This window comes from Pygocentrus nattereri, chromosome 11 (genome assembly GCF_015220715.1).
Source record: "Pygocentrus nattereri isolate fPygNat1 chromosome 11, fPygNat1.pri, whole genome shotgun sequence".
Lineage (NCBI taxonomy): Eukaryota > Metazoa > Chordata > Actinopteri > Characiformes > Serrasalmidae > Pygocentrus > Pygocentrus nattereri.
Genome location: NC_051221.1, coordinates 28,979,580 through 28,993,547, shown reverse-complemented (window position 1 = coordinate 28,993,547; position 13,968 = coordinate 28,979,580). Strand labels below are relative to the sequence as shown.

General features: G+C 39.9%; 2 protein-coding genes across 2 annotated transcripts; one reads left to right on the top strand and one right to left on the bottom strand.

The window, feature by feature from the left end:
• Positions 1–504: 504 nt before the first annotated feature.
• faap24 (FA core complex associated protein 24) lies at positions 505–3,736 on the bottom strand. Its single transcript, XM_017699431.2, has 4 exons — positions 3,279–3,736; positions 3,006–3,145; positions 2,637–2,792; positions 505–1,551 (listed from the first exon to the last, which is right to left on the bottom strand). Exons 1-4 carry the CDS (start codon positions 3,388–3,390, stop codon positions 1,309–1,311), a joined length of 651 nt encoding a protein of 216 aa, XP_017554920.1. The 5' UTR covers positions 3,391–3,736; the 3' UTR covers positions 505–1,308.
• Positions 3,737–3,812: 76 nt separating this feature from the next.
• Positions 3,813–9,535, top strand: bmb (brambleberry). The gene is made up of 14 exons (XM_017699430.2): positions 3,813–3,983; positions 4,125–4,267; positions 4,485–4,754; positions 5,140–5,268; positions 5,415–5,600; positions 5,816–6,038; positions 6,299–6,415; positions 6,764–6,943; positions 7,203–7,409; positions 7,501–7,654; positions 8,129–8,193; positions 8,280–8,404; positions 8,785–8,882; positions 9,325–9,535. Exons 3-14 carry the CDS (start codon positions 4,491–4,493, stop codon positions 9,452–9,454), a joined length of 1,878 nt encoding a protein of 625 aa, XP_017554919.1. The 5' UTR covers positions 3,813–3,983; positions 4,125–4,267; positions 4,485–4,490; the 3' UTR covers positions 9,455–9,535.
• Positions 9,536–13,968: the final 4,433 nt, after the last annotated feature.

Here is a 13,968-nt window from a genome sequence, read left to right as displayed (position 1 = left end):
GGAAAGTGTGAAGAGTTCCTGGAGCACTGGGACATGCGTTGTACAATAGAGAGGCTTCCTCACACCCTTATTCACTCTGAAAGGATCCCTGGCGTGGAATTTAGGAAGTCAAGTCGTGAATTTGTGCTGCGGCTTTTCCCTGGCTAACAACACTGGTCGCACAATAAAGAGCCCAGGATTCAGCTGATCTCCGCCAGCGAGCCTGTTAAAAGGGGGGCTGCTTTGTAAGCCGGCAGGAAGGCCAAAACACTGCCAGCAGTGTGCAGCACTTAAAGGAAGAAGTCGAGCAGAAAACCAATATATCACAAGAGCCACTGAGGAAAGAGGGAGAGAAATTGAGGGAAAGACAGATTGCTCAATGAGGGAGTAATTGAGAGAGTGAGAGCATGCTCACTAAATACCTTCAGAATCAGATGGATCCTAAAGGCCTCTGTAGTGCACTTGAAGCTGATAAAACAGTCAACTACAACATGCTATTTAGGCATTGATAAATGTACACTGTAATAACACAATAGCACTTTAACATAGGCAATGAGGCATCTGTTGGCATATGTCATGTTGATTCACATATACAGTCAGTCTGATGTTACTACAAAAACACAAACATGACCCTAAATAAAATGTTCATAGGGAAAAGCATCATACATATGAGTCTCTAGAGCCATTTTTTTAAATCAGCAAACACTTTTTAGCTTGAAAACACTGGCTCCATCTTGTGGTGAGAAAATTCTAACCATTATTTAGTACTACCAACTATCCCTGTATATATTAATGTTAATATGACCAAAAAAAAAAAAAAAGACAAAACACCACATTAACAAAGATATCTCCTACTAAAAGAAGAAACAAATTATTAGTATATTAAAATGTTCAGTGTTTCTCACTGTATATTTTAATGTGCCTGATAGACAAGTGAAAAAGTTAAATAGCTGTTTAATATGTTTACTTCACTTTTTTCTACAAAAAAGGCATCTTACAAAGAAAAAAAAAACACAAACATGGTGTACAGCAGTGGTACTTTCCTCTTAAAGGCATATGAGGTTTAGACAGCTTTAGACACAAAATGATCAGCTATGTATTTAGTGTTAATTGATGAAATACCACTGACTGCTCCTTAAAATGAAGTAATATTTATACAACACCTTGATTTGTTAATGGCCACCAGCTTTCTTTCCCCCTTTTGCTTGGTTGTGATTTTACAGGTTTGGATGACCTTACTGTAATATCAAAGTACTTGGTTTGTATCATCTTAAAGTGAGCAGGTAAATTCTTTGTCAAAGTTTATACAATTTAATATGTGGAGTAATGTCAGCTGAACTGATTGTGGAAAAAGCCCCATATCTGCTGAGCTGCAGCCTGTCCCACAACAGGCTCCAGCTCCTTGACTGAAGCATTGCTGATTTCATAGATGCTGCAGAATTTCTTGAGAAGGGCCATGGCCTTCACTTTACCAACCCCAGGGATCTTCTGCACCAGGTTCAGCACCACTGGGTCCAACAGTCTCGACATACTTTTCTTGCGAAATGGGCTCTCCTTGCTCTCTCCATGTACCTGGAGGAGGCAACATACACAGAGATCAATACATATTTGGATGTTGACAAAGTTATTGTTATTTTCTCAGTCTGCCAAAGTGCATTGAAGTTAAAATTAAATAATGGTTAAGAGTTCAAAGTGCAGACTTACAGCTTTTAGGGTATTCTAAACTGGGTGAACAATGTAGGAATTACAACCATTACATACACAGCAATCCCAGAAGCGAGTACTTAAGTGTGTAGCATGTATAATCGCCTATCTTCTGTTGCATCACTCACTGCGGAGTTCCAAACTACCTCTGGAAGCAAAATTAGCACAAGAACTGTGCCTTGGGAGTTTATGAAATGGGCTTCCATAGCCAAGAAGCTGCACACAAGCCTAAGATCACTGTGAGCTAAGCAAGGAATCAATTGGAGTGGTGTAAAGTACCCTTCCACTGCCAGAGGGCCCTCTATATCAATTCCCATGGTTTTGGAATGATATTTCCAAAAAGCTCATATAGGTGTGATGGTCAGGTGTCCACAAACTTTTGGAAATATAGTGTATCATTAAAACAGTCATGAAGCCACATCATATGATCATCTTATGGTTAATCACAAAATTGAAAGCAGCTGGAAAAAGACACTGGTATTTTCTGAAAACAAGCAGTTATATGACATATGGGTTACTTCACTGTCATGTCATGCCCCAACACCTCAGTAAAGGCCAGTAAAAGTGTACAGCTAGGCTTTCATGCTGACATCAAGGCCCAGTTTCTTAAAAGCATCTCAGTGTTAAGATCATCTTAACAGGTAGAGTGTCTTACTTGTAAATACTCCAAACTATACACATCACTTATAATATAAAACAAAGATATGGAGCACTTTATAAAATCTGAGATCCTTCTGGTCAAAGAATGTTTATATACATAAAATATGTTCACCCAGGAGTCTACTTTATTGGTGTGTGGATGAACTGAGTGGTGTACCACTCTTCTATGAATTAATTAATAGCACTGTCAGTTTTACAGAAAAGGATTAAGCCTAATATAGAACTAGGTTAGAACTAGATCTAGTCCCTGTCTAGGAAAGCGACTCTGAGAATACTCTAGACTGGTGACTTACCATTTGTTCAATGAGCTGAGCAGCTTCAGCAGGACTGGCAACAGGAAGCAAGGTCAAGCCCAGCTCCAACACCACAAACTTCTGCAACCCGCTGAAGTACTGCTCACTGAGACAAGTCTTCTCCACTATAACAATTCCACTGAGTTTGCTGTTGGACTGCAAAAATAGCATATAAAATCAACATATAAATATCAAAATAAACAACATTAATAACATTATTTTTTAGATTATGAAGATTGAAGTGATTAAAATAAAGTGTAAATCAATAACCTTAATAATGTTTAGAAAATAAGAAATCATCAGAACTACATATTCACTGAACACCAGCTTCAGTTTAGTGCAGATACATGGCCAAAACAAGAAGCTTACATTTCGGAATCGGACAATTTTCCTCTTATAGTCATTCCCTGCAACCAAGTCACTCTCTGACACATACAGGACGCAACTTCTGTTACTGAGGTGAAGGTCCACAACACCAAGCTCGTCCTCAAAGATGGTTTTAACTCTCCCTGGAAATAAAAGAAATAGTGAGCAGGAACCAAAATAGGCATCTTATCTAATGCAGAATAGTAGAAAGGCTACAGAGAAAGACTGAAACATAAGCATTAAAGTTATCTCTCCACTAGACTTAGTAAATGTTACCTTTAAAATTCTGCACTAGCGTTGAGCCCCTCCACTTGGCGTTGATGATGACATGTCCATATGGAGGCACAGCATTCATACTGACTGCAGTAGCGGAGGGCTTCAAATCCATCGCAGCTTGAATAGATAACTACCTTTCTCGTCTACCTAATCAGCCAATTCTCATATTTGCACACCTCTGTTACTTTAGTTAGCTAGTATACTCACTTGTTAAGTGCAGGCTATACGGCTAGGCTAAGTTAGCTAACCTAGCTATAACTTCTCATTAACGGTGGATAGTTAGCCAAGAAAAAAACTTAAGAAGCTGATATGCTTTTCCAACTAATGATAAAGGCTTTACAGTAACCTTCAGTTGTTTATTTTTAAATTATAAGCAACACACATAAGGTCGCTGAACTCAGGACGCAGACTTATGATAAACAGCTTACTGACCTGCACGTCCAGCATGGCAACAACAAACCATGTTAAATCTCGCGCCCGCCAACCGAAGTATCGCGAGATTTCCCCTGCTAGTGGTTCATTGGCTGTTGTCTGGCCTTTTAAATAGTTGAACAGTAACAGGGATGTCGCACTGAACGGCGGTTTATTCTAAGGGATTTTATCAAGTTAAAATCACACGGGGTGGCAATTTCAAAGTGAAATTCTGAGTCAGAGTCAACAGCGAGCTTTGCAGCGAAGGACACGTCCGTTTGTAGGACTGCTTTGGTGAGTGCAGTATCTAATTTTGCCTGCTGTGCGTTGCTTTAACGTCTTTAAAACCGATTAAAACGTAAATGTGCTAGACGGAATGTCTCCGTGCGTGTATAAGTGTATAATTGTTTGGATGGTTTCTTAAACGCATTTCAGAGTTTTGAGTTCGCAGACATCTTCACTGATTCCCCTCAGCTGTGAAGCAGTGAGGAGGAGGAGGTCCATGCCCGGACTTGTTGTGGGCAGCAAGACTTCATTGTTACAGTCTAGTTGGCAAGTGTATCAACAAGGATCTCAAGGTGAATTGATTAAATGAAACCCCCAGATTAATCCACAGCATAAATCTAGTCATGTACAGCCAGACCTGTTTATATTTAGAGGATAGTTGTTTTAACTGGCCTTCGGAATGTGAGAGTGAGGCTCGAGTGCGTATTCTCTGTGTGTGTGTGTGCGTCACAGTCTGTGGTCATTTTTCCTAAAATTCTGAAATAATCATTGTCTCTTTATTTCCTTTAGGGCCAAATGTTTCTGAGGCATTTGGTGAGTTTGGTGCCATGGGTGCTGCTGGTGTACGTGTTGGGAAGTCAGTGTGGTATAACTGATGGCTTCTTTGACTGGATGAAAAAAGCAGCCCCTGCCCCAACCCCAGTCCCCCCAGCTGCCCCTCCTGCCTCATTACTTATGCAGGGCGATGCTCCACCTTTTGAAATGAATGTTGCTGATGAGAAGTTTTTGGCTGAGGCGAAACAGATGGATCTCTCCCCTCTTGACAGCTGCAATTTCAGGGTAACCACATGACAAGACCTGTCCTGTGTTTTTACCTGGAACACCAACACAGACACAAACATTCAGCATTACATTAATACTGGGTACATTGTATGGAGTAGGCCATACTTTGCCTGCAGAAAAGCTTTGGTCTTCTTGGAATGCTGCCATACAAGTCATGAGCACTGAAGTGGGGCATTGGATCAGTTTAAGATGAAAACACTTCAGTTCAGTTTTTGTGTTTCTTACTCCAGGTTGTTTGTGACCTTTAGCTGGGTATACCAGTTTGTGTTTGAATGGCTCATCATTCAGTTCAGGTGCTTTTGTGACTAGTGTTGTGGCATTTGTCAGTTTTGTCAGCCCTTTTAAAATCTCAATAATTAGTCGCTGTCTGCTCTCTTCACAGGTTGTCACTCAGCTGAAAGCTACCTGCAATGGCTTATCAGAAGAACAGCTGGCCAAACTGGGTGTAGCTTTGTTTAACTGCCAGGCGGAAGTCGAGGGTCGCAGGACTTACCTTTGCACTGAGGAGATGGTAAAGAGTATTAAGTTTGCTGGAGAGCACTCAAGTAGGATAAGATATGCATTAAAATATGAGTGCTGCTCTTTGATCACTACTGTTGTTACATAGTCATTTACATGAAAAAGTGCTAAACTTTACTCTGGATTTTTTTTTGTCAGTCCATTAGAGAGTGCACAGCAGACATGGATTCAGACACATGGAATGCATATCACATCGTCAGCAACCGAGCCCGTTCAGTGTGTTATGCCACACGCCAGCAGCACTTCCGTCGAAAAGCAGAGCTTACTGTGAATGCCCTGATCTCTACTGCAACAAACCAGCTTGAAGCCATGAAAGACTTGAAGGTCTGCTATCACATGTCATGTTTTGTGTCCTTTTTTTTATTTTTTTATTAATCTTTTGGGCTTGTCTAATCATTGTAAATCATATTTATAGAAAAGAAACTTCTAAATGTAGTAATGTATAAGAAAAATCTCTGCCTTATTCTGAATTTAGTGTAGACATGCCATTATCTGAAACACTGGTTTATTTTGCCTGCCAAAACTGCCTATGCTTACAGGAGGGGCAGCGTGAGCTTCGGGACATGACTGCTGCATCACTAGATAAACTGTTGGAGGGCCACAGTGCCCTACAGCTCCAGCAGGGTGTGCTAAAAGAGGGTCAGGAGCAGTTGGATGCCTCCATCACTGCTAATCTGCAGAGGCTGGCTCAAGAGAAGGCTCTCATCAGTACAGGACAACAGCTGGTGGCACAGCTCATACAGGGAATTACACAGAGAATGGGTTTGTCGTGTTCTATTTGATGATCAGTGGTGATTGGTATCCCAAGAGTCTCTTTGACAAGAAAATATTTTTTTTTCTAAAGTGAATTATTGCAAATGAGTTAATTCATGGTTACATTGCTTATACATTTTTTTTGGGAATGGGCATATGAGGTTCTTTGACAGTATTCATTTGATGCTGTGCCTGTTTTAAATCCATTGCTTGTTTTTCAATTCAAAGCTTGATTGTGATTTCAATAGCCGGTCCTTTTACCTGTTCAGAAAATGTTAGTGAACAGTTGAAGGGTCAAGGTACAGAGGTGCAAGAAGGTCATCAGGCCATTCTCGATGACCTGGCTGAAGTCAGAGGACGTGCACAAGAGATCTACAGTAAAATGGGTAAATCTTCCATGGTGTATGTAACTACACTGTGACTGCTTTCTCTTTAAATTGTTTCTCATTCAGCATTGGTATGATGGACGTATGTTTCTTTTGAAATGGTTCTTTTTTTTAATGAATCCATTGGAATGATTCTGAAGTCCAGTGGAATCAAACTTTTCTGTAGTGTCTTTGGAACGTCTGACGGTGTTGTAGACTGCAGAATTCTAATATAATTCACATAAAGATCTTTTAGTTTTATCGAAAGTAAAGATTATCTACTTCAGATTTCAACTTTAAACCCTGCTGTGTTTTCATGTTACCTTTTAATCTACTGATATTCCGCCACTCTTCTAAATCTTTTTTTAGAGCTTAATTTGAATGGAGTACTGCAGCAGCAGAACACGACTGCTCGTTTCTATGCTGAACTCATGGGGAAGCTGGAGCGCATGAATGGCACTCTGGGATATATGCTGACATACTTGGACAGCATGCAGAACCGACTAGAAGATAGATTGCACATGATCCAAGGCTACTTGGGATGGGCTGGTATACCTCAAATATTTGTGTGCTATAGTCTGAAACATTCACACATGATTTTACATTGTGCACATGGGGCAAAACTGAAGTCAAATTAAATACTACTTTTTAAAATGTTTTTTCCTACCTGTTAGCTACCTTAGTTAGGGTGAAGAGTAGTTTTCTAATATTCCCTGAAGGCAATTGGCAGAGGTTTTTGTTTAATGTTCAAGCAAATTGTGCTTGCAGATTAAAAATTGTGGTTGTTTATTCTTCCTTGCTTCCCCAGGTCTGAGCCTGCGTGCGCTGTGGACGTGTGTGTTGCATGCTGGGTATTTCCTTTTCAGTGCAGTGCTGCTGTCCTTCTTGCAGTGTCCCACTTTCTCCCGTGTCACTCTGCTCATCACTGTGCCAATCAATGCTATTGCTGAGGTCAATCAGCAGTCAGCCCTCGACCTGGTCACACTCTCGCTGCTCCTCTTCACACTCTCACTGAGTTAGTCTTACTGCAAAATGTAATGCTTTTTAAATAACCAAAGTCTTTGTACAAAAGCTGAGGTGCACTGAGCTCTCTTACTGTTTTCCAGGTCGCTGGTTTCTGCTGCAGTTGCTGTGGATGCTGTCCAAACTGAAGGGCCAAAAGAGCACTGCTGCTCCTCTTCTGGCTCTTCCAGTTGAAAGAACTCCTGAAAAAGTCTCCAGACCTGTATGCCACCCAGCAACATCCTCAACTCCTCAAGAGTGAGTCTTCGCATGAGAACGAGTCCCCACCTACTCACCCAAATGTAATTCCTCAGCCAAGACGTGTTTGGTGTCCAAAGTTTAATACTAAAGTTTTGCACTGGAGCTATGAGGTAAATGCAGCTAAAAATATATAATGGTACGTTCCATCAGACCAAAATCATAGAAGTGGTGGAAGTGTGGTGTCTGAATGTGAAACCCACCTTATTGCCTGTGTGCGTGTGTGCGTGCGTGCGTGCGTGCGTGTGTGGTTAGATTTATGCATGATACTAATTATTATTCCTTTACTTTGCTTCAATTACTTACTACTGGCTTTGTGGCTCCAAAGCAGAACTAAAGAAGCAGACAACATGCATATCTTGGCTAGACATTTGGAATAAGGGGAGAATGAATGTGATTATTGGCCTCGCTTTAAGCCCCAGTTAGGTTTGAATCCATCATCACACATCTTTAACTAAAATTGTTTGTCTTTAGAAATGATCTGGACTGTGACTTGGAGTCAGAGGTGCCATGTCTTGGTCAAGACAGCTTTATGACCGGTGTGTTCTCAAACTGACTGACAAACGTGCACATCTCAATGTATGACTATGCTGGTCATTTATTGATCTTATTCTACATGTTGTAGGAGACCCCTGCATGGTGGCTTTGTCTCCGTCTCAAACTTATGGCTGCCCCAGAGCTGGGAATCTCTCCCTAGGCACCCCCAGCCATTCTACGCCCAGGCTCAAGAGTCGCCTTATCAATGGAGGGGTAAGTAAGAAGAAAAGATTCCTTGACATTTATGATTTATTTATTTTAGTTGCCATTTAATTTGGTATTATTGGCATCACTGGTAAAGATGTTCAACAGAGTAACATACAGTACAGAAGTAGTATACTAGTAATATAGTGTTGTGTTTGTGGTGTTGGTGTTTTGTTTTTTTTTTTTTTTGTTTTTTTGTGTGTATGTGTGAAGTAATGTACAAGTAATTATGCATGAGCTTATGCAGCTCTTCTAATGCATGTATGCTAAAACATTGTGGTTAAGTACTTTTTTTTTTTTTTTTTTTTTTAAACTGAAAATATATATATCTTGTATACTAAAATACACAATCATTTACATGCATTACTGTCATCTTACTTAAAAATAAGGTTTTTGAGAGCATCTCTCAGAGGAACTTGGGAGGTGTTTTGGACATGGTGAACCATTCACGGAACTCCAGTTCCAATCGATCAATCGCAAGTAACAGGTAGATCTATTAAATACCTGTACAAGTGGGTTGTGTGGGTGGATGGGGGTGGGGGGGGTGTGGTATGTAAAGGCCTAATTTACTATATTTGCTCAATGCTTTGAGAACTGAGGGGTGTAATGATGCACATTAGGTTGAATCAGATTTTTTGATTCTGAGATGGAGATTGAATTTTCAATATTTAAACACTTCTGTCCAAAATTGTTTCTATTGAATATGGCAACAGTTTTAAATACAAAACCCTGCTTCTTATTAAGCCTAGTATAGTGTGACTAAATTATTAATTTTTTTCCCTTTGATACTGTACATGGGTGACCACTGGAAGTGGGTTGAGGGCCTTATTGATGTTTTTATTTTATTTTATTTATTTATTTTTTTATACTAATGAGAAATTGTCACACCATTTGTGTTTAGGCTGTGTTCATTGTCTGCTTCCTCTCAGTTCATTCTCAGGTCGTCCTCTGTGTAGCGGCACTACTAGGCTGGGACAGCCCTGTAAGAAAAGAGCACTAGCAGGTCAGGACTTCTGTAGGGTCCATGAGGGAGGACACAGCTCCTACAGTCGCTCCTGAAACTGATCAGTCTTCCACTGTGTGTGTGTGTGTGTGTGTGTGTGTGTGTGTGTGTGTGTGTGTGTGTGTGTGTGTGTGTGTGTGTGTGTGTGTGTGTGTGTGTGTGTGTGTGTGTGTGTGTGTGTGTGTGTGTGTGTGTGTGTGTTTTAATCCATGTAATCATGTTGTGTGGTGTTTTTTTTTTTTTTTTTTTTTTTTTGTCTGTTTTCATTTGTCATTATGATCTGTTTTTATTCAACCCGTGTGTCACTGTAAAATTGTATAAAATAATTTTGTTTTTAATAATAAATTACTAAGTGCACTGTCTTGTATTTGTGCTGATTGTCTCTGTTCAGTAGAGATGTGGAAAGGCTTGCTAATTTATTTATTCATTCATTTTCTTTCTTTCCCTTTTTTTTTTTTTTTAACTAATTTCATGTTTTTCTTGGTTAAGTTAACCAAAAACATAAGACTTATGTACTTTAGTTATTAGTTTATCACTGTCTTTGCCAGGCAGTTTCTCAGACATTTTACTCCTTGCAGAGAACAGTTGGCCACTTCTTGATAGATGAAGGAAAAGCAGATTTGGGTGGTTTTCCATAATGCACATCATTCATTTATGCTACATAATGGGATATACACTGTATATTCCAAGAGTGTCCAGTCACTGCTTCTAATTAGTGAATTCAGCTGCTTTAAGGTGCACCTATTGCTGATGCACATGTACCCTTGTGCACACACAGCTTGTATAATCTCTATAGAATAGACATTACAGCATTGACAATAAAATGAGATGTTCTGGAGCAGCAGCACATGATGTAGGAAGGTTTTTAAGTTTGGAGTGCTAATTTTTTACATTCTGAGCAGGAAATTTTACAGTTAAATAATGTATTCGAAGTGAGGGACATCATTCTTTTAAAATTTCTTTTTATAGCAATCTATACAATAAGATACAACTGCAATCTGCATTGTATATCATAAGAGGAAAAGATGACAAAAAGGAAAAATATCAATACAGTGTATATATATATATATATATATATATATATATATATATGAAATGATAAAGGGGGAGCAGGAACATGGATGACTTGAGGACTATGCAAAGTATTGTATACATACTGTATCTCCTTTTACAAGTATCCTGTATTATTTTCTGAATACACATGTGTTTAAAGTTCAAAAGCCAGTATTGTTTGTGCCAGATTTTATAGTGCTCAAACTGGCCATTCTGTATAAGCTTAAACCTTTCTAGCAATATCAGGTCTGTTATTAGTGATTCCCACAGAGCAATTGAAAGGGACTCATCACCAACCCATCTAACAATTATTGTCTTCCAGGCCAACAGCAGAATTGGCTGAACCAGTCCATGTGTTTGTGTAGTGGTACAGGGATAACTCCTAAGATACACATAGGGGGATAGAGTTCTATTGACTCCTTGCAAATCTTTGAAAATGTTTCTCCTTCATCTTCAACTAAATCTCCCATACATATGCACATTTCCATAAGCAATTAGTTGTGTTTCTGTGCTGGTACCAGTACTTACAAAACATTGCTTGGAATAAAAGCTCTTTACATTAACTTATCTGGGAGCACAATTGCAGGAGCTCATTCCTGGAACATGAATTACAATTGGACATCTGAAATATGCATAAAGATGGAAAAAGCAAATTTAAAAACACAAACTGGGGTTTTCCACTTATATCTTACCCTTGATGCCACAGGACAGGCAAGGTCAAATCAACTTTTTAAATTGGGTGATTGACATTTTATATTTGTCTTTCGAAATAGCCTTTTTCTATTCTGTCAAGTTGTAGGTCTTCCAGATCCCTCAGGCACGTCTTTTGAATACCTTGGAGCTTCATATTCAAAGTACATTCACAGGGACACTAACATTAGCTCAATGCTAAACACCTGTAAGCTTGAATGATAGAAGGAAGGATAGACTAATGGTTACTTAAAAGTGATTAGAGGAGAAAAATAAACTGATGTTTAAGAAAGACGGGAAGAGTGTCAGGATTATGATGACTGATTTACACTGTGTCCTAACAGCAAGTGGCTGACATGATGAGCAGCTCAACAGAGTTTAACACATTTGCTTCAAGCCTTCAGTTCATTATTAACCACCAGTTTTTAAATTTAAAGCTCCAGGAACTGGACATGTTTAAAAGTTCAGTGTCTCACAAAAGTGAGTACACCCCTTACATTTCTGCAAATATTTTATTACAGAAATGTGAGGGGTGTACTCACTGTTGTGAGATACTGTATACCTGCCTTTAAAGTAGATTGTTTCCTACCTGTTTAAAGAGGAAAGCAAATGTAAAAACTTCATTGTGCGTGGCTTCCTTCAAATGTGGTACTCTCATTTTTATTTTGCTAAATTAAAAAAAGCCTAAAGTGGGCTTTGTGAAAATGTTAAAACAAATAGATAATGTTACTTTAGTGCATCAAGTCATTACAGGTAAGACATGGACCATAAACATGTTTCGTGCCTGCTTTGGCACGATGCTTTTGCCTGTGATGATTTGCTTTAGGTTTTAAGTTTGCTGTGTTGTTTTTGCTGGCCTTTGTTGGTCTCACCTGTCTGATTTTAACTTAGTTTTGTCATTTCCTCTGGGCAGAAGTTGTGTCTGTGCTGAGCAGGTGCTTACTTTACAGTGAATGCGCTACAGTGTTGGCTGTGTTTGTGTAAATTCAGCTTTCTACGTGATTGTTTTGTATCAGGGTGGGAGTGTTGAAATGTGTAGAGTGATGACTGCACTGCTGTCAGGAGTAGGCGACATACAGCCTGATGTAATGACACTGGCGTGATCTGAAATTGTATATATGAAGTGACAAAATGCCACAGGGTGTAAATACGCTAACGGTACAATATCAAATACGTGATTATGCACAAAGTTTTGGCTTTGGTTTATTGTAGAAAGTCTAATGTGGGCAGGACAGTTCCGTTTCGTCTGCGCGCTGCTCAGAGCTTGTAGGAGGACGGCGAGGAAAGCAGAGCCCGGGGCCGGCGAGCGAGTGAGAGAGAAAGTGAACCCATCGAAAGTTTCAGCGGAGCGGTTGGAGGGTGAACACTGCGACAGGGTTTCAGCGCGAGGCTGGACGGGCGGTTTGACAGATGCTGGGCGAGGCGGTTCAGCGGCGACTTGGGCTCAGCCTGGTTCCTCCCATTTGCACAGAGGCAACTGATGTGACTCCTTCATACCACTGCGCCTTCTCGTTAGTTTGTGAGGTCTCTGTGCTAACTTTGCCTGAATGCCAGGCTGGGTCTTTGTTTTGCTCCTTTGGTTTGAGCCCCTGCTTGTCTTCTGTTTTTTTAAGCATGAATCTGCTCTTGCTTGTCTGTGTAGTGACCTCTGCCTGTTTTATGGACCACGAGTATTGGAATGCGCTTAATAACCGAGATATTTAATTTTGCCTATAATTTTCATAAACATGACCACAAACGTATAACTGACTATATCAATAAACAATAATATTTATGTCAACATCTTTCTCTCTCTCTATAAACACGTACACAAATCACGGGGGCGGACCTCCAGCCAATTAGAGTCCATAGAAAAACGAATCTAGTGCAATAAATGGTGCAGAACACACAGCCTAAAACTAACACACATTTATTGAACATGCTATAGTAAGATCATAGAGATCCAGTTAATTCCAAAGACTAACATTTTTCACAACTCTTTATGTCAACCTGAGCTATGTGCTGCAAAGTTGAGCCGAGTGCTGACCTGAACTATGATTATGTCTCTGTTAAGAGCTGCATAGGTGCCTATTATATTACACGTCTGAAGATTTTTAAGAATGAAAAACTAAGCTTAGCGCCCTCTGTCCTGTTTGTTGGTTTGACTACGAGGGGAATGCACCCTCCAGCTCATGGGTTCTGTTCAGTTCCAGTTCTGGCCCCCAACTGTGGCAGGGTGAGTGAGAGAAGTCCATCTCGCCCCATCATATCATCCTGTCTGGATACAGCGGAGAGAGCTCAACAGCCACCAGTGGTGGAAAGCAACAGTAACTTAAGTACTTAAGCAGCTTATTGAAGGAGCTACACGTTGAGTTCATTACGATTACACTCTAAAATATGAAGCATTGGGTCGACAAAAATAAATTAATGCAACGTTTTGCATTAGTCTTTTTGAATTATGGCAACTGCTGGTAGAATTACATTGATCCAGCACAATATTTTAAGTTTTTCTTTTTTTTCTCATGACACTCCGTTTGGAGTGAGCCTCTGAAAAACCTCCGTTTGGAGATTTGTTAGCCCTAACACTTCACCCTAGCCCTCAGTCTCAACAAAAATTGGGACACGCTTACCCTAGACGTGAACGAGCAGAACGGAGGGCTAAGGGTTAAGTGGTAGGGGCGACTGTGGTGGGCAATTCCAGCTTGTCCATGTGGGCAAGGCGAATTCAAACGATTGAGAACATTAAGTTGTACAATGTATACAGATCATTTAGTAGAAAATGATTTTTTTTCTTTATTATTCAATCAAATATATTAAGTTCGGGTGAGTCATGATAGTGTGCTGAAAC